This window comes from Thamnophis sirtalis, unplaced genomic scaffold (assembly GCF_051295495.1).
Source record: "Thamnophis sirtalis isolate CommonGarterSnake01/CBP01778 unplaced genomic scaffold, rThaSir2_p1.2 scaffold_1, whole genome shotgun sequence".
Taxonomy (NCBI): Eukaryota; Metazoa; Chordata; class Lepidosauria; order Squamata; family Natricidae; genus Thamnophis; species Thamnophis sirtalis.
In genome coordinates this window covers 28,409,757-28,436,526 of record NW_028261381.1, presented here as the reverse complement: position 1 = coordinate 28,436,526, position 26,770 = coordinate 28,409,757, and the positions used below count along the sequence as shown (strand labels likewise).

At 39.6% G+C, this 26,770-nt stretch overlaps 1 protein-coding gene across 3 annotated transcripts in view; it reads right to left on the bottom strand.

Moving 5' to 3' along the window:
* FIGN (fidgetin, microtubule severing factor) overlaps positions 1 to 26,770 on the bottom strand; it is a 132,482-nt gene that overhangs the window by 56,735 nt on the left and 48,977 nt on the right. For 2 of the 3 annotated variants that reach the window (XM_087709666.1, XM_087709662.1), the window contains exon 3: positions 18,274 to 18,327. The exons of the other annotated variant lie outside the window; for it this stretch is intronic. In XM_087709666.1, the coding sequence (XP_087565792.1) occupies positions 18,274 to 18,327 (54 nt within the window). The remainder of the gene's footprint in view (positions 1 to 18,273; positions 18,328 to 26,770) is intronic. 3 annotated transcript variants of the gene reach the window in all.

Below are 26,770 nucleotides of genomic sequence, written 5' to 3'. Positions count from 1 at the left end.
CCTCCATACAACACACACACACCTCAAGACAGGGGTGGGTTTTGGCTTCTTCTACTGCCAGTTCGCTTAGGGAGGCGCTTCGGGCTACGCATGCATGCACAGTAGGTAAAAAAATGCTTCTGTGCATGTGCAGAAGCAAAAAACAAATCGCTGCCGATAGAACCGTTTTGGGGGCGTGGCCGGCCGAGTTACTACCTACTTGGCTAAACTGGTCCAAACCGGTAGGAACCCACCTCTGGCTCAAGAGAATACTCAGGTAACTATGCATGTGACAATTGGCCAATCATTGATCAGGTACTTGGTCAGATCACTTTTCCAATCCAAGATGTCTTTTAGGGAATGCTAATCACTGAAAAAATATCTTCTTTGGATGAAGAAAATTCAAAATTCAAAATTCAATCCCTTTATTGAATTTACAGGATTCTACTTTAATAGAAGAAAGAATGAAGTAAGAATGAGCAAGAGTTTAATTGAGAGATAAAGGATTAATGACAAGCAGAATATGACCTAGTAGAAAGTGTATTCATGAATTTCTACAAAATATGAAGTATGATTGTCTTGGTGTTACTTATTGAAAATTTTAAGCCACACCTTCATCCAGAATTGATTCTAGTAATCAAAGCATACATTCAACACTCAAATATGAGGTGCACAATATCATAGGACTGAGGAGAAGAACCAGTGTTTAAGACAACTGAAGTGCAAATAATGTTAAATGCTTGTGTGAACAGAAAACGTGAAGCTGCTAATAAAAAGAAAAGAGGAGTAACTGACTGATAGACAAGAAAGAATTGAGTGCTTCACCAACAGAATTACTCAAAACTCTCTAGATTAGAACACAGAGAGAGCAAACTGTTATCATAACATACTTTTTGTATAGATATCTAATGATCAATCAGAAGACACTGACAGGTTTATATGATAGGCTCATATCATATTCCTCTAGACAAGGGTGTTGAACATGTAGCCCACAAGTTACATGCAACCCTGGAAAGCTGGTAATACAGCCCAAGATAATAATAAATAAAATATAAAGAAAGGAAGGTTATTTATTTTTATACATTAACTATATTATATATTTTATATGTGGCCCAAGATAATTTCTCTTCACTCAGTACAGCCAAGGCAAACCAATTGTTGGACACAAATGCTCTAAATCAGTGGGCCCCAGCCTTTCGGAAACAGGGACTGGTTCCCTGGAGAGGGGGTTTTCCGTGGACTGCAGGTTAGGCATTGTTTCACATTTTGCCTTCTGTCACATCAGCCTGGTTCCTGGCAGGCTGTGGATTGATGCCGGCCTGGGGGTTGGGGATCCCTGCTCTAGAGCCTCTGATCTGAAATAATTTACAATATAAGGCAACAACATAATTTAATGGTTGAAAACAGAAAATTGATTATCAGCATCAAATGTGAACTACTACTCTCATCAGATCTAAGAATGTGCTTAGAGGGAATGGTGGCATAGTAACATGGATGGATCAATGATATGATTCTGTTGATGATAACCTGTTGTGTTCTTACTGAATTCTAATTATTGATCTGCTTACATATTTTATATACCTCATATAAATGTTCTTCCAGGAAGACTGAGATAACAGGCTCCTTTGGATGGCAAGCATCCTAAATGAATTTCCCCTCCCCATAATAACAGGCAACAATTAAAATGTTATAAGCATCCATTGACATGGGGTATGAGATTTAATTCAGGTATGAAAGATCAACTTCTTGATATGGAATTATGTGAAGTTTTGTCTAGATCAAGCAAACTTATGCAACCTATACACTTCAATCTTTTCCACATCAGGAGTAAAACTTTCTGCGAACAGAACTATGGAAAGAGTGTGTTTGCACAAAATCGGAAGTGTCTTTGCACAAGTATGATTTACTCAGTGCCACTTCAAAAACGCTCCACACCACAAGGAATGTGTAAAACAGGTCTTAAAAAATGCAGTTGTTGCCAAGGCAATGCTTCTAATTACTAGCAAAGCTATATAGCTAGTTTTGTCAGCTTTGTTTAGAACACAGAAGATGGGCAAACAAATCAAGATGTAGTAACAGGGGAGCTAAAAATATTGGTTTGCAAACAGACTTCATTTCACTTTGGCCAAAAATAGCACCCACTTTTTTTTTAACAGCAAAGGAATCTGTGCTCCATAAAGAAATAGCACTGATAGTACTAGCCTTTTCCTCTAGGCATGCTGCAATGCTCCCTTTTTCCCAGAGGTCCTAAAAATATGAACTGTGGCTCCTGTATAACAGTCCAGAAAATAATTGATCATTTGCCAGTGTCCTGTTAGTGAGTTACATACTCCTGGGACCCGCTTTCAATTTCACACCATTTTGACTTTCTGGACAGTATGGGTTAATTTCTGAGAGAAAAGACGTTATATACTTCAGCTGCTGCAACAATTGTAGTTTTATGTACCTTGTGTACATGGCGTTTGTCTATGAAAATTACAGGAACAAAAGCCACTAGAAATGAGTTTGGGTTTTACTATAACAAGAAAAGATGAATAAACCAAGGTTACTTTATGAAGGGAAGTCATCCTTTCATCCACCAGATGGAAATCACAACATTTTTCTGAACAGATCATTTTTGGTTTTTTTTTAAATTGAAATTGGGAAAGAATAAGGGACCAAAACATTTTAAAACAGTTCCTCCATGTGAAGATGGGTTCAGAAAAGGCTTGGCAATGACCTCTGAGTCTTACTCGACACATTTGTAAAGAGTGTTAAAGAAGGATAGTTATTCTTCTTCTAATTTCAGGGTGCATTTGAAATTCAAGGATGGGCAGTGCATTTATCTTAACACTTATGGACAAAAAATAATGCAAGAGGACAAAGACTTTCAGTTCTACAAATCCTTAAGAAGATGTTTTGTATCTGTGTATCAATGTGACCTCAAACAATTAAATATAAATGTTTATTCCTAACTGGAAAAGGGTTTTTGTTTTTTGTTTTTGCTATAGGTGTTTCCTAACTCTATGGAAGGTGGTATTTACTATTTCAAAAAGGTCAGACAGGGATGGGGGGGGGCAGAGAGAATACATATCCTCATCTGATAATGTGGGGAAACCCAGAGGCACTCTCTCAATTTGAAGGAAGGGCAGACAAGAATGAAAGGACTCCACAGACAATCTATATGCACACAATATGAGGCTTTCATTAACAAGGATATAGATTCAATAAAGAACAAGCTGAATAATCACAAAGATGGAGAAAAAAACCTGATCCAAGCATTAATAATACCATTAGTATTCATTGGAATAACATTGATTTTAATGAATTTATTTCACAGCATTGTTGCTGCCCTATGTACTTTTTAAACTTTTCCATTATAGGTTTAACAGTCATTAAGATACAGGCTTTAACTTTTCTTTTCTTTTTTCTTTCTTTTTGAACAAAAAAAGCAGAGGAAAAAAAGATTAAGTATTTTATAATTATTTCAATTACAATCAAATCTGTTCTAGTAAAATTAACATAGCAAAGAAGCTTAAACAAACGAGAAACATATATCTTTTAAAATTGAGTACTCTAAAATGCATTTTCCGTTCTTTTCCAGTAAATATATGACAATATTATTTATATCAAAACTCTTACTTCACCTATGACATTTTAAAAATAACAATTAGAAACCTAAATTAATAATAACAGAAAATAGAATCATCTGCTATAAAATTACTAGTACTATAATAAACCAACATACAAAATAGGCAGTATTCTATACAAATAAATGAATGTTATTGTGCTCAAAAGTGCTCATATACTGTATTTTTTTTCAAAGTTCAAATAATTTGTGAATAATATTTTTCCTTAAAATAAAAATAACTTCACTTGACACTAGGGTAGGAATCATTCTAGCTTTCCACATGCTTAAGAAATTTCAAAAGTGTCCTGGACCTGTCATTAGAGAGAACCAGATACTTAATATCATGTGGTACCTAAAGGAAGGTAACAAAGAAAGAATCAGGGGTGTCAGCCAACCTCCTTTGCAGTTAAAAAGAACAAAAGGAATGGAGAAAATGGCAATATTCCTTTCATTCAACAGAACTGAAAGAAAGTATTTCAGAATAAACACAGCATATTGACACTTTTTAAGATAGTTTAGTTAGTTTGATAGTTTATTAACATTTATAGGCCGCCCTTTTCCCTGAGGGGACTCAGGGCGGCTCACATAAAATCAGGGAAGGGGGATACAAACAATGACATAGACACACATAAGTAAAAATAATGAGCAACATTCATTCATCATTCGGGAGGGGCGGCTATCTTTGTCCCCAGGCCTGACGGGCAAGCCAGGTCTTAAGGGCTATGCGGAAGGCCTGGACGGTGGTGAGAGTACGAATCTCCACGGGGAGCTCGTTCCAAAGGGTCGGAGCTACTACTGAGAAGGCCCTCCTCCTTGTAGTTGCCAGCCGGCACTGGCTGGCAGATGGAATTCGGAGGAGGCCCAATCTATGAGATCTATGAGAAGAAAGTGGAAGGGTTAAGGCTCATAGTAGCACCAACTTTCAACAGCATCAACATCCCTTTATGCTTCTAGATTTAGTGGTTTTATGGGTGGCTGAAACAATACTTCAAAAGTTGAGAGCCATCCTTCCGTCCTTCCTTCTCTCTTTTTCTCCCAGGACTTGTAGCATGTTGCAGAAAACATGAAATAATTTGGCTGGAAGTTTCTGTAACCTATTCCTAAATTGTATTTCCCAGTTTTGTGTAAACTGGTTGCAAGAGATGGAGGGCACTTCTTAAAAAATAATTTAGATTTAACACTGGAATATCCATTAAATGTGCAACAAAAAGTCAATTGCATCTCTCCAGGCCAGAGGCACTCAAAACCTATCTCTGGTACTCAAATCCTGGGAAAAATTAAAGCTGTGTGGCCCTCTGAAGGTGGGATGCATCACTTCTGCCTCTCCCTCTAGAAATTCAGATATTGGCTCCTTCTATTTTGTCCTTTTCTGTAAGAGGGAACATTCACAATGAGCCATTCTTGACAGATGATTCCCTTAGGGCAGTGATGGCAAACCTTTTTGTAAAGGTGTGCCAAAATTATGTGTGTGAGCGCTATTGCACGCACGTATCCACACCCACAATTCAATGCACACTGCCCACCTGATCTTGTGCACGCAACCCCCGTGCATGTGCGCACAACTCCCCACTACCACCCCACGTGCACATGGGGGAGTTTTTGCCCTCCTCAGGTTCCGGAGGATTCCCTGAAGCCTGGGGAGGGCAAAAACGGTCTCCCCTGGCACCCGGAACCTGGAAAAAAAATCATTTCTGAACTTCCAGTTGGCCTCTTCCCCCCCCCCCCCCCAGGCTTCCCTAATGCAAAATCGGTCTTCCCTAGCCCTCTGGAAGGCCGAAAATCAGCTGGCTGGCACATGCATGCATGCAGGAGCTGACGGCTTGCATGCTGGCAAGTGCCATTGGTTCGCCATCACAGCCTTGGGGGATGTCTGCAGCAATTCTCTCTTATTGGGCAAACTTTGGCATTGGACCAACTTGGGGACACCACAGTAAGGCTACACTGTTCTAGACATAAAGGTATTTCCTTCTTACATTTCAGCATTTGTTTTTGCCTTATATCAGACATGCAAGTGATGCAAAAGTACCCAGCAGTTTACGCTTTAAAAAAGAAAAGAAAAGAGGACTCGGAATTACATTGTCTTATGGAAACCTATGCATCCTTCATGGCTGTATTCTTATTTTCTGTGAAAAGTGGGAAAAGAGGTCTCTCTGCATTTCAGAGCAAAATATTTCCCAGTTGTTTTCACAGCAGGTGGCAGCAACAGGCCAATCAATGACAGATCTAAAGGATAGGTAGAGTCAGTTCCGATGGGAGAGGAGATGCCACCAGGAAATCCTAGTCTATAGGCCCAAGGGAGAAATCAGAACCATTTTGGAAAACAGACTTTTTCTAAGAAGATTGCAAAGAAGTATCCACACCAAACCACAAATCAACTACTCTGTTTGAGGAAGTCTGTCTTTTATTTCCAAGTTTCTTATTCTCGTTAATTTATTAGCCTCTTCAGTTTCAGATTTATGTTCAGAAGTAGTAAACTTCTTTTTGAAAACAAAATGCTTTGTCTCTCTTCTGAATTGAGGCCAGCTTTAGAAATAGTATACTCAACTCTTACTTGGTTAAATGCCACTTGTGCTAAGATAGACAAAGAATACACTATTTTCCAGCTCTGGAAGTAAGGAAGCAGCCTTCAGACTTTATATTAAGTGACAATTTAGGGTTATGTTCAGGAGAAGAGACAAGTATCTTTCTTCTCCTTTCAACACGCAGTGGGAAATAAATTTGTCTACAAATTAACCTCACCCTATATAGCAATAGTAATTGCACTTAGACTTATATACCGCTTCACTGTGCTTTACAGCCCTATATATATATATACACACACACACATATATATACACCAGAGATTGGTTCCTATCAGTTTGGACCGGTTCGGCCAAGTAGGTAGTAACTCGGCCTGTCATGCCCCTGAACTGGTTCTCTCAGCGGCGCCATCTTGTTTTTTGCTTCTGCGCCTACGCAGACAGTGTGTCCCTGAGCAAACGGGCAGTAGCAACAGCCGGAACCCATCCCCTGATATACATATACACAAACCATCGTGGTTTTTGTATTGAAATATTATTCAAGTTGTTCAATTCTATATATAATTGATCACTAACAAGTACTGGAGCAGGCAATATAGCAATCTGAATCTTTAGCAGGGAGTTAGCTTTAGTGTTCAGTCTGATTTAACCATATGTTTAGGAAGCAAGGGGTGCTCAAAATAATACATGAGCTATGAGAAGTTTTTAACTACCAATCTGCCTGTATCATATACACATAGCCATACTTGTTTAAACGTCTGGAGGATGTTTGACCCTAAATCCATTTTAAATATATAAACTGCAAGTGCTGGGGCCAGGTATATGGGCCTAGAACAGTGTTTCTTAACCTTGGCGACTTTAAGTCCTGTGGACTTCAACTCCCAGAATCCCCCAGCCAGCACAGTTGAGAAACACTGGCCTAGAAAGATGGAATTCCTTTGCAGTGATCTCCTCCACTTATGCTTAGTTGGGAAAGAAAATCTAGAGAAGGGCCTAAGAATATCATCATGGAGGATACACAAGTTTGCATAAGGTCAGATAACATTGTTTTGTAAGAACAAAATCGATCCAGTTTTACGGCTGTCCCAAAAAGTCCAGGACACAAGAAAGATCACACCAGAGGTAAATTCAGTAAACTAATCAGTCTGCCTAGGCTTCACTGAGCTGCTGCAAAGTCATAGGAGCTTGCACATAGAAGAAATTAACTTAGACAGCCGCTATCTTGCTAGCAACCCTTCAGAAATGCCTGCCAAATAAACTGAGGCCCCACCGAATCAAGTCAACAGCTTCCAGCTGCATTTCGGTAATTCTGAGGAAGTCCTTGTTGTCAAGCTATTTCCTGGATGAGTCTCCAAGCTTGTTGTTACAGAGGAGCTGCTTCCCTCTGTCCCAGCCAGTTTAAGGGTAGTAAAAACTGAATGTTCTGAATGTTCTCATTTTCTCTCTTCCTCCCCGGTTTTTTTTTTTTTTGTCCTTTTGTGTTGGGTCTTTTTTTCCTCCCCCCATTGTTATTAAAGTTCTCTTCCTGCCTAAAGAGCAGCCTTTAAATGCTTTTGATAAAGACAGATTCTAAACGGTAAATGGATGTATTGTAAATGGGCAGCACAAGCGGCACCAGGACAGATGGAGCGCGCGGATGTTAGGGAAACAGAAAAATGAGACAGAACTATTCAGCAGCGGATGCCAAGGGATGCAAAAGGAGAGATAAATGGTGCAGGCATGATGGGCACCGTTCTTGTTGGCCTCCACTTGTGTGCTCTCGAAGTATAATTTTTCCTTGTGCAGTTTGGCAAGAAGCATGCTTGGAATGCTGCAGTGGTACCTGCTGGTCTTTAAATGAAGAGGGTACGCCATGGTAGTAATACCCAAGTGCCATTATGAGATACTGAGGAGGGACAGCTTCCTAAAGGTTGAATATATTAGCTCAGTAGAATACAACAGCAGAGTTTACAGTGTTTCCTAAAAAGACTGTAATTGGCTTATCGAGGATCCTGGGAAAGTCCAGATAGAAAAGGTCAGCAGCAATGTATATTTGTACAATACTGAGGATGCATTATCTTCTCAGCTGGCATGGCATGGCATATAATTTTACACAACACGCTATACCAGCATGCGGTAACTAAGAAAGACAGTGATCACAGCTCTCTGAAATCTCCAGATCTATCACTTGCCATCTCTGTAAATGGCCTCTGGATGCACATCAGTACACATTTATGCGAGTTAGTTAAACTTCCCAGCAATATACAGCAAATAATAAAGATACCTCAGACTGAAGATAAATAACAGTGCTGCATACACTTCAAAAATGATTGGAAGTACTGCTTCTGGCTTCAAACAAGTGCTTCCTATAAGAAGAAGAAGTGCTTCTGGCTTAATATTACCTCTCTGCTATTCCTTAAAGCAGCTTTTCTTTTTTCCAGATGTCAACATGAGTGAGAAAAGTCACTGATTTAAGAGGCAGATTAAAACAGATTCCTTAAAGCAGCTGCAACTTTTTTTTTATTTGTACGCAACCTTAGGGGGGAGGAATAAGAGCTGCTTTAAGACTTCATATAGATTGTTGTTATTCTTTGCAACCCAACAGAATGTTGGCTCAGGTAGTTACTGTGAATCGGTCGTCCCATACTACAGCTCTTCAATGATGGAACAGAACAGGGTTAAGTTTGACCAGGGTGGCAAAATATCTTAATGGGCACTCGGCTCTGGGTTGTGCGACTGGAAAAGAGGATGGAGAAAATTAAGTATGGAGCAGATGGCAGCCTTCCAAGTCACTGCCCAACTCTCTATCTTGGGAAGCGTAAGAGACTTTCCCCCCAAAAAAATTTCTCATCAGCCCACAGCCAGATGCAACTCATTTTCCAACTCACTCTTTCTTTCCTTGGCTTTTTTAACCATACCAAATTCAGTTTCATTCTATTTGGGTTTTAGAGCATTATCCTGCTGATGAAGTCCAAGATCTTTTATATAATTACTTCCATCAGTATAGAAGGAATAACAACAACGTCAGTAAAAAGAAAGCTGGGCCATAAGTTATTAATTGTGTGTCGCCAGAAGAGTGGTTTGTGGAAAATCACCATTGAAAAAGACTTGAATTCAAAGGTAAACTCACTGGCAGAATGCATGCATTCTTAGCAGATGGCACAAGCTCAATCCATGGCATTTCTGATTAAAAGCAAAAGAAAGCAAATAACAGGAAGCCTTCCCACCAAAAGTGGTCCCTATTTTTCGACTTGCATTTTTACATGCTTTCAAACTGCTAGGTTGGCAGAAGCTGGGCCAAGTAACGGGAGCTCACTCAGTTACGCAGCACTAGGGATTCAAACCGCCGAACTGCCAACCTTTCCGATCGACAATCTCACAGATATGTAAAGTTAAAATAACTTGGATTTGATCATATCTCTTATATTTTACCTGCCCCTACTGAAAAATTTATAAAGCACATCTTTTTCGGCAATACAATAGCAATAGCACTTAGACTTATATACCACTTTACAGTGCTTTACAGCCCTCTCAAAGCGGTTTACACAGTCACCATCTTGCCCCCAACAACCTGGGTCCTCATTTTACCGACCTCAGATGGAAGGCTGAGTCAATCTTGAGCCTGGTGAGAATCGAACTGCTGATACAATACCAGTATTACTGACAATGGGCTAGCAACAGCTGTCCACCTCAAAATGTCAAGGATTAAACCTGGAAGCTGCTCCATGTATGGCATGCATTTATTTTCATTCACTCCTGGGCTCTAATAAATATTGCTACCTTTCTATATATTTCTGAAAAGTGCACGAACACGCACACGCACCTGTCTTAATTTGAGAGAAAGTCTCTCCAATTAATGGAGTCCCAGACTGAAGTTTATATCGAGCTGGCCGTTTCAGTCTATTGGAGCTCTCTGCCCATAGAGCAACAGTTCATGGTTTGCCTCATTCATTTGGCCTCCTAGAGCCAGCTCATCTGCAGCATTCCCGCTTCTCCGGTTCCTGCACACACACAGGTTAGAGGAAATGTTGCTGATCATCAGCAAAACGGCGAAACTGCCTATACATAAAATGTTAAGGTAGAGTAATTTCTCATAGCTGTAGTAAGGGCAAACTGACAGGATCTTTTCAAAAACAGTCTGTGCAAGGATGCTGGTGGACAGAATGCACATTTAGAAAAAAACAACAGGATCTCCAGATAGGTGAGCTGTTATGCTTGAATGGATGTTATGTGTATTTTGATAAAGACTGAATACAGTAGTCTTTCTCCCTGAATAAACATGTTAATCAGCAATTACATAAACAGAAAGGCCATGAAACAAAAGCCAGGCATTCTAAAATAGAACAGTGGTATGTTAATGTGGTATCCATTCGTAACGCAGAATTGTTCCATCATCACAAATTATTGTTATATTGACTGGCTAAATGCAGCTTTGTTCGATAGGGTCAGGCAGAGGCTATGCAGCGGGATTCAGCAGCATTGCCTAGAATTCTAGACATGGTCCATTTGCTCTGTAGTGTCCCCATGGTCATGTGATCAAAATTCAAGATGCTTGGCAGCTACTTCATACTTATGATGATTGCAGTGTCCCGGGATCATGTGATCCCTTTTTGCGACTTTCTGACAAGCAAAGTCAATGGGGAATTCAGATTCACGTAACAACCGTGATACTAACTTAACAACTGTAGTGATTCACTTACAACTGTGGCAAGAAAGGTCATAAAACGAGGCAAAATTCACAACAATTGTCTCAGTTAGCAACAGAAACTTTAAGCACAATTGTGGTCGTAAGCCAAGGATTACCTGTATTTCCCAATGGGAAAAGAAGAAAAACAACCAGATCAGATTCTAGAGAAGTGGACTAAGCAAAATTTGAGTCATGTTCCTTATAACTGGATTTGTTTTATTTTAAGTTCTAGTAGCTTAAGTATTTTGTGAAAAATGTGCTAAAATTTGCTGCAGAAAATAATGTTACAGTGGAGAACTTCCTTGCAACATTCAGATGATTTGAAAGACTGTGAATTAAGGGGGAAAAGGCTGTAAGAAATTATCTTGTTTCTTTTTTAAATGTAACCTAGGATGTTAAGAATGTATTCAGTATCTAGTTTTTTTGTGTTACCAGATCAATTAGCTAATAGTCACCCAATTCCTCAGGAGACAAGATCAGATGGAATGTGATCAGAATACAGTTCAACTTTTCCAAAATAATATCCTATGAAGATTTGTTGAAAGAATCTATGAAATGTTCCTGAAAAAGCCTATGAAGATTTGCAACAATTTGAGGCAAAACTTATTGATAGCCAAATCTAATGGCTCCCTCTCCATTTTGACAATGTTATTTTAATGTTCAACTTTCTTTGGGTTGTTGCTTCTGATACAGAGGCCACATGTCTTTCGTAGCACACAGAAATGAATTTGGGGGTGGTGGTGGTGTGTGTGGCTGAACTTTTGGGGACATCCAAAGCTGGAATGGGACATGAGCCCACTTCAGTGAAAATCTTTCCAAGTAACCTGGTCAAGATCTGAGATACAAAAACCAATAAACTAATTTGCATACAAAACCAATAAAACTAATTTGGAAAATCATGTTAGGATTATTTCTAAATAAATGGAATGTGGTTTCAAATAGTGGAAAAGAACAGCTGTGATGCTTTGAGGGAAGACAGTTTATTGGGGGGGGTGTTCTTTTCTCTCCCTTTGTAAAATTACCACATCCTGCTGCCTCTGCCTGTGTTCACTATTAAGACTGTGCATTAAGATAATATACAGTTCCCTTATTTTCAGTTCAGTGCCCAAAGTATCCTAATCTACTCAAAGAGAATGGCAACAATAATAAAAACAAACAAACATCTGCACATCTTTATTATTTGTTTCTCTGATCAGCTGGAAGGCATCAACTCCACAGCTTGGTGTCAAAAACAGACTGGAGGAGGACTGCATGCAAAACAACCAGTCATTCACCTTTCTTTTCTTCCTCTTTGTTTTTTTTTTGTCTTCCCGGATACTGTTGGGAGTGAGAAAAGCAATTCGATGCATCAGGATGTTCCCTCCCTCCTTTCTACATCCAGAAACTTGGTCCATTGTACAGTTCGGAACTCTTTGTTTTCTTTGGCTGGGCAGACAACCGTGGGTGTAAAATAGGGTTTTTGTGTAGCGCTCAGCACTCTTTCCTCTACTTTGCACTCACTTAATTAGCCTCTTTCCCTTATTTTGTCTTTGGGGGGAAAAGACTTTCTACCAATATTAACAGGGGGGAAAAGAGTTAAAATGTGCTTATATTGTTGTGAACATCTGATCTTTCAACTTTTGGGCAATAAGGATAGTTTATATGTTTGTCTTTAGCTGTTTCTACTGGAGTTCTTTTTTAAAAAACAAACAAAGGAAACATTTGGAACTATACGCTCTGTTGGAACCATTGTGTCATTTTGCCAATTCTCCAGGATCTGTTGTCTCTTTCCATCTATACAAGTTTACATATTTATGTCAGAGGTGTAAGGGAGTTTTAAAAAATGGCAAGGTAGAATGTCCAATATGCAAGTGAAGTCCTACCCCCTTTACACATGTAAAGGTAAAGATTCCCCTTGCACATATGTGCTAGTCGGTCCCGACTCTAGGAGGGCGGTTCTCATCTCCGTTTCTAAACCGAAGACATCTCCGTGGTCAGGTGGCCTGCATGACTAAATGCCAAAGGTGCACAGAACACTGTTACCTTCCCACTAAAAGTGGTCCCTATTTTTCTACTTGTATTTTTACATGCTTTCAAGCTACTATGTTGGCAGAAGCTGGGACAAATAACGGGAACTCACTCCATTAAGCGATGCTAGGGATTCGAACCACCGAACTGCTGACCTTTCTGATTGATGAGCTCAACCATTACATGTGTACAACAAACTTTAAAAAGTATGGAGTTTTGGTCACAGAGTTGTAGCCATCTTGACTTTTTTAAACCCCGTACTGTGGCTACCATATGTCTTCCATTTGTTCCTGAATTAATATAGTTCATTGGCTTTTGATTTTCTTGAAACAGCACCCGGATTGTTTGGGTCACATATTCATTTAAAAAAAAAACCTAGCCTGCGAGAGCATGTCCTTGTATTGATTTAAGGATTAAAGAGATAAATTTTATTTGGTGAAAATGTATTTTCTCATTCCAAATCTAAGACCAGGACACTATCCTCTTGATGTAATGACTTAAAGAAATGTACAATGTTCAAAGGACACATAAGAAATAATTATTTTTTAATTTGGGATTCAGCCATGATATTTTGCATCATCAGGCAAGTGGCCACTTGTACTATTCTTCCAAGCACTGGCACTTGAGGCAGAAAATGCAGAAGAATGTCCTTTCTTTAGCAATAAAAATGCAACAATGAAATATTAAATAATTAACTATGTGTTATGACATTCTGACAATATAGGGTTACCCCATTAGAGCTTAGTAAGAAAACTGACTTTTTATTAACTTTAAAAAGTAAAATATCTGAAAATATTACATTTCAATTCTTTATATATTAGCATATTATTGTAGTAAACTTAAAACTTAATAAATTGGCTATCTTAATGCATTCTTCAAAACATTTTTGACAGAAAAATTTCTAGGAAAACCGTGCTTGTTTTTCTATCTCATCTGATCTTCAATAAAACTTTTCACTGGCTACGATTCTAAGAGAAATATTATTAAAATCACTCACAATACCTGAAGGCAACAGGTATAAGGCTTTACCAACTTTTTGTTGCAAATGTTGCAATTGCTACAATTCTAAAATTCAGCCTTATCATGTACCAAATGTTTTAACACAGTAATTTAACAGATTGTGGAGTCTCCTTGGCCTCAACTGGAATGTATAGATCCCAGAGATGTTAGACAGAATGTATTAAAACTGCAGGCAAGCAAGAGCATTTAACATAATGCTAGTCAGGATAGCTTTAGCATCCACCATATCACCCATTGAGTGCAATTTATTTGGGAAGTGAACAACAATCAACGGTGCCATTCCAATCCCTACCACCAGGGAAAGCATGGCCTTAAACAGCCCTTCTGCTAATTTTTTCGACTGAATGTGGCTGTTGAGATTGTAAATAACCCACATGAATGGACCCTGCAGACACATTTTATCGTAAATTCATGCAGACAAATTTATATCGCAGTGCCATCACCAGAGTCCAATTCTAAATTAAGTTTTGATTGGCACTTAATTTCTAGACTTCAGAGCCATGACTTGCCTACTGTCTTGTGCAAAAGGAGAAAGGGAGGGGGGTATCCTTTTATCCAGGGAAATGTGTAAGCCTACCAAAGGGTCACACTTTTCTAGGAATTTATTTTAGTTTGCTGATGCCTTTTTTCTGTTTCAGAAATGTAATGTGGGAGGTGCTCAGAATAGAACGCATGGCCCTTATCTCCAGGAGAGCCATTACATGGACAGAAACTCTGAGGGGTCATGATACTAAGCATCATAAATGTAATAATTAAAAAGGTAAAGGTTCCCCTCGCACATATGTGCAACTTGTTCCCGGCTCTAGGGGGCTGTGCTCATTTCCGTTTCAAAGCCGAAGAGCCAGCACTGTCCAAATATGTCTCCGTGGTCATGTGGCCGGCATGACTAAACGCCAAAGGCACACGAAACGCTGTTACCTTCCCACCAAAGTAGTCCCTATTTTGGCAGAAGCTGGGACAAGTAACAGGACCTCATCTGTTACATGGCACTAGGGATTCGAACTGCTGAACTGCCAGTCTTTCTGATCGAAAAGCTCAGTGTCTTAGCCACTGAGCCCCCGCATCCCTATGTAACAATTCCTATGGTTGAATACAGACTGTATATATCTCTACAAGCAATGGAAACTGAACTCTTCTTGGTAGAGTCCATAGTCACAGGCTGCATTAAGCCAGAGTGTGTTTCTGGTATAGTATGAAACCACAGCTAATTGTGGCATTACTTTAATAAGTTATTAGGAACACAGGAAAATCCTCTTGTTTCTGTTTTCCTAAGAACAAATCCACAAAATCTTCCCTTATTCATAAAGTGATGACTTATCAAATTCAATTTTCCCACCTATTCAGGTAGCCTTTGACTTATAACAAAGGAGCCCAAAATTTCTGTGGCTAAGTGAAACATTGGTAAGTGAGTTTTGCCCCATTTTATGACCTTCCAGAGTTGTCAAGTGAATCACTGCAGCTGTTAAGTTAGTAACCCGGTTGTTAAGTGAATCTGGCTTCCCCATTGACTTTGCTTGTCAGAAGGTCGCAAACGGTGATCTCATGACCCCGGGACATTGCAACTGTCCTAAATATGAGCCAGCTACCAAGCATCCAAATTTTGTTTATGCGAATATGGGATGCTGCAGTGGTCATATGTTTGAAAAATGGTCATAAGTCACTTTTTCCAATGTCATTGTAGCTTTGGAGGGTCACTAAATGGACTGTTGTAAGTTGAGGACTATCTGTATTTCCACAAAACATGACAGAGCTTATACTGGGAGGTGAAATGATTAATTTTCAGATGCAAAGAAGGTTGAAGATACTCAATACTACCCTAAGTCTTCTTATTCAACAATGGAAAGAACCGCCATCCAGGAATTTTTATACTGCTTCATAGTGCTTTTACAGCTCTCTCTAAGTGGTTTAAAGAATCAGCCTATTGCCCCCAACAATCTGGGTCCTCATTTTACCCACCTCAAAAGGATGGAAGGCTGAGTCAACCTTCAGCCTGGTGAGATTTGAATTGTCGAACTGCAGCTAGCAGTCAGCTGAGGTAGCCTGCAGTATTGCATCCTAACCACTGCACCACCTTGGCTATTATTATTATACAATTGTATCACAGCGGCCAGTTGTTTCGCCGGATTTGGCATTGGTTACTAGTCGGGCCCCACCCAGGGGCCTAGGACGTTGTAACGTATTTTTGTAATATACGTGCAGATCCAAGCAGTGTGGCTTTTTGCATTTGACTGATGGTGATTTTGTCAATTTTTAACTGTTTTAAATGTAATTCCAGTGCTTTTGGAATAGCACCCAGTGTGCCAATTACCACTGGAATTACCACTGCTGGTTTGTGCCATAGTCGTTGAATTTCAATTTTTAAGTCCTGGTATTTTGCAATTTTTTCATGTTCCTTCTCAGCGATCCTGCTATCACCTGGTATTGCGATGTCTATGATTGTGACCTTATTTTTCTCAACCAGTGTGATGTCTGGTGTATTATGTGCCAGTATTTTATCTGTTTGTATGCGAAAATCCCACAAGATCTTGACCATCTGATTTTCAGTGACTTTTTCAGGCTGATGTTCCCACCAGTTTGTTGCTGCTTTAATATTATAATTTTTGCACAAATTCCAATGGATCATTTGTGCTACTGAATTGTGCCGCAATTTATAATCAGTCTGTGCGATTTTTTTTACAGCAGCTGAGTATGTGATCAACAGTTTCATCAGCTTCTTTGCAAAGTCTGCATTTGGCATCATCAGAGGATTTTTCGATTATTATTATTGTTGTTGTTGTTGTTATTATTATTATTATTATTATTATTATTATTATTATTATTATTATTATAATAATATCAAGAAGCACTCACGGGCATGTTATTGCATGGCTGGTGCAACCATGATGGTAGGGTTGAGCAACTTGGCACCCTCCATCCAGATGTGCTGCATTGTAGCTGGCATTATTCCTAACAAGCACACTTGTTGAAACTGCTGACTAAACTGATAAGGCATTGGGAGTTAAATATCTGGAGTAGGAAGGAAGAGCTTCTGAGGAGGATTGCATTGATCACCAACTTCAGTTCAGGGACGATTTATTCACTGGGAATGTGTGCTCCAATGTTGTGTCCAAAGTTAGAACAGCAGATAAAAACAATGAAAAAAAGCCAATAGTCTGGTAGGCACTGCTCACGAGGGTTTCCCTTGTTGGCTTAGCAAATGATAACTTGCATGCATTAGAACACTCACCCCATGTTAATTACCCCCCATCGGGCTTTCATGCACCCCAGCAGCAGTGGAAAACACAACACAACACAACCAAAAATCATTCATGTATGAAAATAATAATAATAATACTGGAAGACATATTTCAGAAAAAGATGAATTTGTAAATTTGCTCATAAATGACAGTCAGCCACCTCCTAATAAAAGTATTATATCCCTGCCCCTTTGGGGTTTTATCTATTGGATTAACATAGCTTCGGTGATTTTTTTATATCATAAAATACATATTGCTATCTAAAAGCAACACTATCCTCCTGGCAATATTTTCCTCCCAAGTACTTAATGTTTATACAATATTGTTCTGAGTAGGTTATGGGATTAGTCAAATGACTATTATAAATAATAATCTCTTCCAAGAAGAGGCTAATATGCTAATGACAACTTAAGATGCCCACTGTGACTCCAACTCTAATTGTTCCATCAGCTCTAAGCCTAACCCAAACTCATTGCCCTGCTTCTCAGGCAGAAGAGGTATTCCCCAAATTCTTAAGAGGGGAATATCAGCCCTCCTCCCACTCAATCAAGTATAAAGGTAAAGGTTCCCCTCACACATATGTGCTAGTCATTCCTGACTCTAGGGGACAGTGCTCATCTCCATTTCAAAGCCAAAGAGCCAGAGCCATCTCAGTGGTCATGTGGCCAGCATGACTAAATGCCAAAGGTGCATGGAATGCTGTTACTTTCCCACCAAAGGTGATCTCTATTTTTCTACTTGCATTTTTACATGCTTTCGAACTGCTAGGTTGGCAGAAGCTGGGACAAGTAACAGGAGCTCACTCCATTGCGTGGCACTAGGAATTCGAACCACCAAACTGCTGACCTTTCTGATTGACAAGCTCAGCGTCTTAGCATCTGAGCTACCGCATCCCTCATTTACACAATTCATTACTCTCATCTGATATTTATGTTAGATATTTATATTAGACCAAATTGGTCCATTCCGTACGCACCTTATGTGCATCTTTGCAGGATTTCACCACCACCACATCCCCATCTAATATTCTTCTCTTTTCTGAAGTGACTTCCTACTATCTTTTTCCCTCCTGTAATATCCATGCCATATTTACCCAAAAGACCTTTTAACACTACATGAAACTGAGCAAATATTAAAAAAAATGATATCATGAGAAAATGCATAGAATCTCTGCATAATAACCACAATCCTAAGAATAGTGACAGTGATTGCAATGGGAGAGATATAAGTATGTACCTCTTTCGTTGCCCCATAACCCGCTCTGTAAGAGATAGATTTCTTCCAGAGTTGCTGAAAGGATAAGAGCACTGGTCAAGTTTACAGAAAATTGATTTCCAGCTTGCAAATAACAATGACAAGTTCATTCAAAAATTGCAGAGCTCACACTGGCTTTGGCTGAAGCTATACAAATGCATATGGATTTTCATATCTTTTGCTGTAAGTACATATGTTTAATATTTGTGCTGGCCAAAATACATGGCAAAGAGTTTAAGGATGATCATTTTTACCACCTTTGGTTTCTTATTTCAAATTATATTGCTTTTATCCATGGAACTGGCACTATGTTTTTTTTAAATAAAGATTTAATAGTAAACCCCAATTGTTCCTTTGGTGAACAGTTTCCAGAAAGCCTATAAGTTAACTTGTTTTTAATGGTTCAAGAAAAAAAAAACACCCACAACCATCTTTACTATTATTTTTTCCATTATAATCATTGAATATCAGAAGTTAAACAGTGCTTTATTCTGGTAATTTATGTGCAATATGTATCAATGGTAATCTTAAGCATTCACAACAGATGGAAAGCAGATATATTAAATAAATACTGAAAAATAATGTGGGTAATGTCAGCATTTGATAGTAACCTAAAAAACAATCACTGGAGAAAACAATTTAATTATTAAAATGAAGCCAAATCTACTTACAAGCTATGTAACTTGCATTCAGAGAACTTAGCATTCTTTTTAAACTCTTTGTTTTTATTTATTGTGACTTAGCTCTTTTTCTGCAGAAGGCATCTTTTCCATAAAAGTTATTAATCTACTATTTCAATGAAGCACTATAGTGATACAGGCAGTCCTCGCTAACTGACCACTCGTTCAGTAACCCATTCAAAGATACAACATCACTGAACAATGAAACTTACATCCTATTGTCAAAAGATGCAGTTGCCACAGCATCCCGTAATGATGTAATTGCTATTTGTGACCTTCACACCTGGCAACAATTGTAGCCAGAACTCAGATCACAAGCCAGTGCCATTATACAATGTTACACTTTATGACATCATTTAGCAACGGAGCTGCCAGTCTCTATTGTAGTCAGTAAGTGAGGACCTATCTGTAGATAGAACTCCTCTCTATATTCTTTGATATACTGAGTACTTGCAGTTCCAGTAGAACACTTGCTACTGTAAATAAGATGAGGAGAAAATAGGGAGAGGTAAGACCATCAGTAAGTATTGAAATAGGAATGGGTATTATTTTACTAGAATCTTAACCCAAAGAGCTTTTCACAAGGAAGCAATGCAAAGCTGTGTGTAAATACAGTATGAAAGAAAATAAAATTCATACTTAATCCTCAAGAAAAAGAAGCCAATAGCAAATGGCAGAACGACAATACAAAAATACTGGTTCGCCTGAATCAGTAGCTTTCTTTTACTACAGGGTTGGGGGAACCGGTCAAAACTGGTAGCATTGCACCCCTGCATGTAAACTTCATGCAAGCTATTTTATTTTGAGGCACTTTGAGGCACAATGTTATGCTGAACCAAATTTCTAGCATATAAACTCAGGATGCAGCAGTGGCAAAATAGTACATAGGGAATTCTTGATTATCAATTGCCTGTTCAAAGCCAATGTTCTAAAGTTATGAGTGTACTGAAAAAGGAGATTTACCCTTAGAACGTGTGGCTGCTGTAGAATCCCTGCCATTGCATGATCGCAATTTGGGTGCTTGGCAACCAGTGCACATTTACAATGGTCACAGCATCCTGAGGTCATGTGATTTCCCTATGTGATCTTCACAACCAGCCTTCCAATAAACTGGAAGTTGCAAGTCACAGTCACACGACACTATGCTTAACAACTGCTGGTGATTTGATTAACGATCACAGTCAGAACTGACATCATAAGTCAGTATGGTCATGTGACATTTGATTTTACATCACTTAGAAAATAAGACCTCCCCTGATAATAAGCCCAATAAGGCTTTTGAGCTAAAATAAGCCCTTCCCCCAAAATAAGCTCTCCCTGAAAATATTACAACAGCAGCAGCCATGAGGTGACCATGCTCGCTGCCTCCTGCACCTCAAAAATAATAAGAGCTCCCCGAAAATAAGGTCAAGCACTTATTTCGGTGGGTCAAAAGAAAATAAGACCCTGACTTATTCTGGGGGGAACACGTTACATATAGCTAATTTAAAGAAATGACACCCTAGGAAATGTATGAAGGTTTGTCTGCCGTGGCTGTTGGTTAGAAATTTTCTAGGCCAACATTTCTCTTAGCAACTTTAAGACACATGGACTTCAACTCCAAGAACTATAAGGCACATGGACTTCACCTCCAAGAACTTTAAGGCACATGGACTGCAACTCCAAGAAATCTACACCTCTTACGGTTGGCAAGGTTGAGAAACATTGTTCTACCTAGGCAATTGAATCAGGATCACAGACGTCAAGTGAAAGCTCTCATTTTGGACTGTGTGTGGGATATTTTGCATTCTGAAGTGCAAGCAGGAATCTACACCTAGATTGCCTCTTTTGGCAATCACGTTTCACCGTGTTGGCATCCTACTGTTGCATCCTACTGTTAACCAGAGTAGTTCATTGCAAATGGCTCCATTCTTTGGAGTGGGCTAATCAGGCTCGCCCTGCATTTGATGATGCCCTGATCTCAGAAAGTCCAAGTGCTTCTTCCCCCTTTCAACCCAAACCTGGAGGTAGGACATGTATCAGTTTGTGTTGCATCTGACTAGCTAAGTCTCATTATGATTGTATACGTGCACTCTGCAGGCAAAGGCAAAGGAATCCCACAGGTATAAACGTTGAGAGAAGGCAATCTTTTTCACCCATTTCTTAATCAGTTTCTGTCAGCCTGTTTCTCCTCCCCATTTGTTTCTGGCTCAGGGAGTGGTGCGGTGGCCTAGAGGTGGAGCTCTCGCCTTACAATCAGGAGGCTGTGAGTTCGATCCTAGGTAGAGGCAGATATTTCTCTCTCTGGGCACACTGAGAATATACCTGCTGAATAAAACTCCTCATTGGCAACAGGCCATAAAAACACTCTGCTAGCTCCATTCAGTTGTCCAGACTCCAACCCGCAAGGGACTATGGGGTCCTTAAAAGAAGAAGATGATGGTTTGTGGCTCAACACCCATTCTGAATAGTTAAGAGACTTAGAATAAAATGGATTAATCCGCTGATAAACTAAACAATATTTCATTTAGTGGTTCATTATATACAAAATTATGTAAAGCAGCAAGAATTTATGGATCTAGTGTCATCCAGGCACTGCTATTTATTCCATGTATGGACTGCAGAACAGGGTCAATTTTTTCACTAAGCTACTGGGATCAATGGTAAGAAAGGACTCATTAGAATGTAAACGCCACTGAATCAGATACCTAGAACAAGATATAAACTACATTGTCTTGGTTGCACACAGCCCAGGCGGCAGAACAGCGTGAATTTATGCCAGAAAAGGCCAGCTGTCAAAAAATTGGCTAAATGTCCTTCTGTTTCAGACATTAGCTTATAAAGAAATTAAGGATTCGGTTAAACTAATTCACTTTTAGACGAGCTTGCCATCGTAAGGCTGACAGTATTCCAGTAGCTCAATAGTAGAGACACAGAGACTGTCAATGATCCTGCAAGCAATTAACTTTCTTCCAGCTCCTCAAAACTGCATTATGTAGAAAGGGAGATGGGAGTCTTACTCAGGCTTTTCAGGAAGTGCCAAAACACAATGATGCCACGTGTCATAAGCTTTATCTGATTGCCAAAAATGATAATGGGACAAAAGGATGAGCGGCTGGGTGGGTAAGTTGAACAGGGCAGGGCACAATCAGCTCAATAATTTTGCATTTTGTACCAACAGCAACAAAAATACCCAGAGAGTCACTAGGCTCAATTATACTAGACCTAATGAGTACTGATGTGTGGAATGAGCTAATGTTTCACTTACTGGGTAAATAAAATGGGTAGTAAGTATTATGATAGCTACTGCTTCAATTAGGCAAAAGCCTGTTAATATCTAAATTCACATTTATTTTTTAAAAATGGACCTTTAGGGCTATGGAGACTGGTATTATGTTTTTAATGAGAAGTCTTTGTGCAAGTCACAAGTTCACCACTCTGATATGGAGAGATTGTGTTGATTCTAAGTCCCACTACCTGAACCATTGATGGAACCATTTAACATTACCGTATTTTTCAGAGTATAAGACACACCTTTTTCTCCCAAAAAGAGGGTGAAAATCTGGGTGCATCTTATACACTGAATACATCATTTTTGGCCTCCTGAAAGCCCACCCCCTTCGCAAAATTGGACGTGCATAGGCTTTGGGAGACCTGCAAAGTGCTCCTGGGGGCTAGGGAGGGCAAAATTGAGCGAAAAACGGGCCATTTTTTGAACGAACTTAGCCAGACTGAAAGCTCTTGAATGGAATATGCAATGAGTGGCCTTGGGTTATTTCTCCCCCCCCCCCTTCTGTTATGGTGTTTATGGGATGTTGCTTTAGCTGCTTTGTTTTTATGGTTCTAAATATCTGTAAGCCACACAAAGTCACTTTATGGGTTGGAAGGCCACAACTATAAACCAGTCAAATAAACCATAGAGGGAAAAACTCTGTATATTAGGCCAATTCCTGATAGTAATAAACACCATTTATTGCTATCAATTGGATTTCAGTGGGTGCAATCCTGAAAGGTCTGGGTGCTCAGTTTCAGTAGAATGTATGTATGTTCATTGATTTTATACACCCATGCACCTGTGCATACTTAAGAAAAGATCTCTCTTACTAAAATAAGCTGGAAATCTATTATGGATAGATAAACTCCAAACATGAAAAAGAAACTGTGATGTCAGTGAAACAAATACCAAATCACTACATTTCAGTGTGTGGCCTCACAGTTCTTTTATTTACGGATACATATTTTGGTGTGAGGGAAGGGAGGCAAGTAATTGATGGCCTGGTCCAAATGATATTTACATTGCACGCAGCTAATATTGTTTGCACAAAGTAAGAATTATCTGCCCAGATCACCGCTACCTTGTGGATTTTTTAACGTTCTTTGGGGAGTGTGTGTATGTTTTTATAAAGAGCATTCACGAAACTATATTAGAGGTGCCTGACGTCTATTAATGTTACATTCTTTGACATCCAGTCAATGAAAGATAAAAGATAGCATTAACTTTTCACAGGGGAGCAAAATGAACATGTTAAAAGAAATGAGCAGATGATGTGCAGTGCAAGGTGACCCAGTCGACTTTTAATAGAGTACCAAAATATAATCAAATAAAACCTATGATCTTTAGACTGGAAAAATGGTGAGCCAGGAAGGCAAACACAATTTTTAAATCGGCAAAGACCCACTGAAATAAATCATGCATACGCTGTGCATGCTGCTGAGTCTGCTACAACCACTTGATCCTTGCAAGGGCATCGGTGCTGAAAGGGTGAGCTTGAGTCAGGGTGAGCTAAGCTTTCTTCGGAACTCCCCAGACTACACAAAACATAAGGAGTGTCAACGCAAACAATAGGATGTCTACAAAGTCAGGTTGCATTTCCCATATCCCCCTCCAACTGTTGCATTCATGATAGGCCAGATAGCTAAACTGATCAACTGCCACCATGGAAGGAGGAATGGTCCTCTTTTGGTTCACTTTGACTGAACATTCTTGAGTCCGTTGGGCCCTTAGCTTAATTTAACACGGGTGCTGCATTTTTCTGCCGCAACAGCAAGATGTATTGCATTGTTTAAAACACAACAAAATAACAAAGACAAAATGTGATCCTGGCGGTAAGCAGTAACAGAGTTGGAAGGGACCTTAGAGGTCATCTAGTCCAACCCCCTGCTCACACAGGAGACCTGTACTCGGGATTCAAACCACCGAAGTGTTGACCTTTCTGATCGTGTCTTAGCCACTGAGCCACCTAGTCAGGCCGAAGGCATCAGTAAATGAACCGTAATATGGCAGGGTTGAGAATCAATTGAGTGTCTCAGGGAGAAGATAAAGGGGAACTGAAGAGAAGGGACAAGTTGTATATGACAGACAATCTGTAATATATGCCATAGAGTAGCCTATGAGTGTCAGTACCCAAAAAATGAAATATTGATGCTAGTACAGTTAGTCCTCAATTTATGACCACAATGCAGTCCAAAGTTTATGTTGTAAAGTGAGAGAATTGTTAAGTGAATTTTGTCCCATTTTACGACTTTTCTTGGCACAGTTGTTATCTGAATCACTGCAGTTCTTAAATTAGCAACACCGTTGTTAAGTGAATCTGGTTTCTCCATTGACTTTGCTTGCCACATGACTCTGTGAGATTACATGACTCTGGGACACTGCAACAGTCATCAATGTGAGTCAGTTGTCAAACATCTGGATGTAAATCACATGACCATGGAAATGTTGCAACAGTCACAAGTGTGAAAAAGTCACATTTTTCAGTGCCATTGTAACTCCAAATGCTCACTAAATGAACTGTTGTAAGTCGAGGACTGCCTGTATTGAAATATGTGAAAGCCTAGTTTGCTGCTTGTGTGTTCCTTAGTTTAGGCAGGGGTCTCCAACCTTGGCAACTTTAAGACTTGTGGACGTCAACTCCCAGAATTCCTCAGCCAACAAAGCTTAAAAGTTGCCAAGGTTGGACACCCCTGGTTTAGGCAACAAATTGGCTTGGGCAAGAACTGCAAATCAGCTGTTAAAATCAAAGAGTTGCAAGAGATCTCAAGCAACAATGAATCCTCACCCCACCCCAAGGAGGAAATTAACTACTTACTGAGGGGGGGGCGGTCCACACCTGGCAACATTAAGACTTATGGACTTCAGTTCCCAGAATTCGTCAGCCAGCCAGACTCCCTGACTTACTGCATCCCTACTAGGTAGCCATCCAGCTTCAATTTTGAACCTCAAAGGACAGAGATATTCCTTGACCTTCAGAGGCAATGGGTTGCTCTGTCAAAGCATCAGGACTGCGAGTCCCGTGACTGCTGATCAAAGTTTGCAATCAGATTTGCAATCAGGGATGAACAGGCAGAGGGCATGAGGATTGGAAGTGGAAATCCATATATTTTGAAGCCAGCTACTTGTGAGGTCTGGACTTTCATCGTGTCCTCCATGGCTTTACTGTAAACTACTACTAACTGCTTCTTGTAGAAAATCCTGGAACTCCAGTTACCTCTTTTCAGTAACTCCTAGTAGTGTCAAAGACTTGGAGTGGCAGAAAGAGGTGGAAAGAGCGCTATTGAGGAAAGGAGCAATACATTCCTCTTGCTTTTACCCTCTTTCCAAGTGTTGCTGCCTTAGCTTTTAACAAAACAGGCAAAGTTCATTTGAAATTACAGAACTCTGCAGATGGGTCAAAAACTATTGCCATATGGAAACCGGTTTCTCAAAGAGTATTCAGAGCTAGTATTTAAAATGTCTGCATGCAAGCGAACTGCTTCTGTTATGAAGGGATGATCATTCCCATCAATTAGGTTTAAAGCAATATCACTTTGTCTAAGAATTATCCTTTCCACAATCACAACATAGCTCACCTTCTTTTGAGTTAGCCAAACAGTTCCAGAATACTGTGACTCTCTCAGGGCTCCAACATCACTGCGTCTAGTTGTTAATATGTACTCATTTTTCACCTATCTGATTTCTGCGCCGTTCTGTTTTGAGACTAATTTGCTTTGGAAGCAGCGATGCACAAACTATCAGCATGACAGTAGCCGTAATAAAACGAATGGGGATGTATATTCCTACCTACACTACTAGACAAATGAAGTAACTGTACCTGCGCCATGCATTGTTTGGGGTCCACTGTTTTAAAAGTGCATCTGTTTGCCTATCCATGCTCTTTGAATGCTACACTTGCACCCAAACTCTACCCTAGCACTCTTCATCAGTTATAAGCACTGATTATAAATTTCTATAATTTCAGTATCCTTGGGAATTCAGAACATTGTAACCTAAATTCAAGTGGACAACACCAGGTTAGGCATAGCAAGAGGAATAACCTTGGTCGTAAAAAAGATTACATGCATAGTGCATGCATAGTGGTCTCTCTTAGTGCAGATTCCACTAAGAACTTCTCAAGGATCTTGGGAGGGAGGGAGCATGCCAAAAATTACGGCACATGTTCACCGTATGAAATATTCAGAATCTGACAACTCCAGTTACGTTGATCCAGAAGCAGTTGATGCCTGAAAATTCCTTCTGAAATCCAGAATTCTACTGCCAGTCGCAGAGGAAATAGTATAACTGATAAAGACATGCTCTAATTCAGCTTTCCAAATTCCTCATCACTTCTGTGTAACACTTTGGCAGGAATAAGTAAGCAGAAAGTGATCAAGATTCTAATCAATCCACTGCTCTGGAAAGGGGAAATAAAACACCACATGACAACTTGATGGTAAAGCAGCTAGTTAAGTGGAGGTGTGTGTGTGTAAAAGGATCTGAAGGTACAGGGTGACTAAAGAGCTCAGCTAAACAGAATAAAATATAGTGTTGAAATTGCACACCA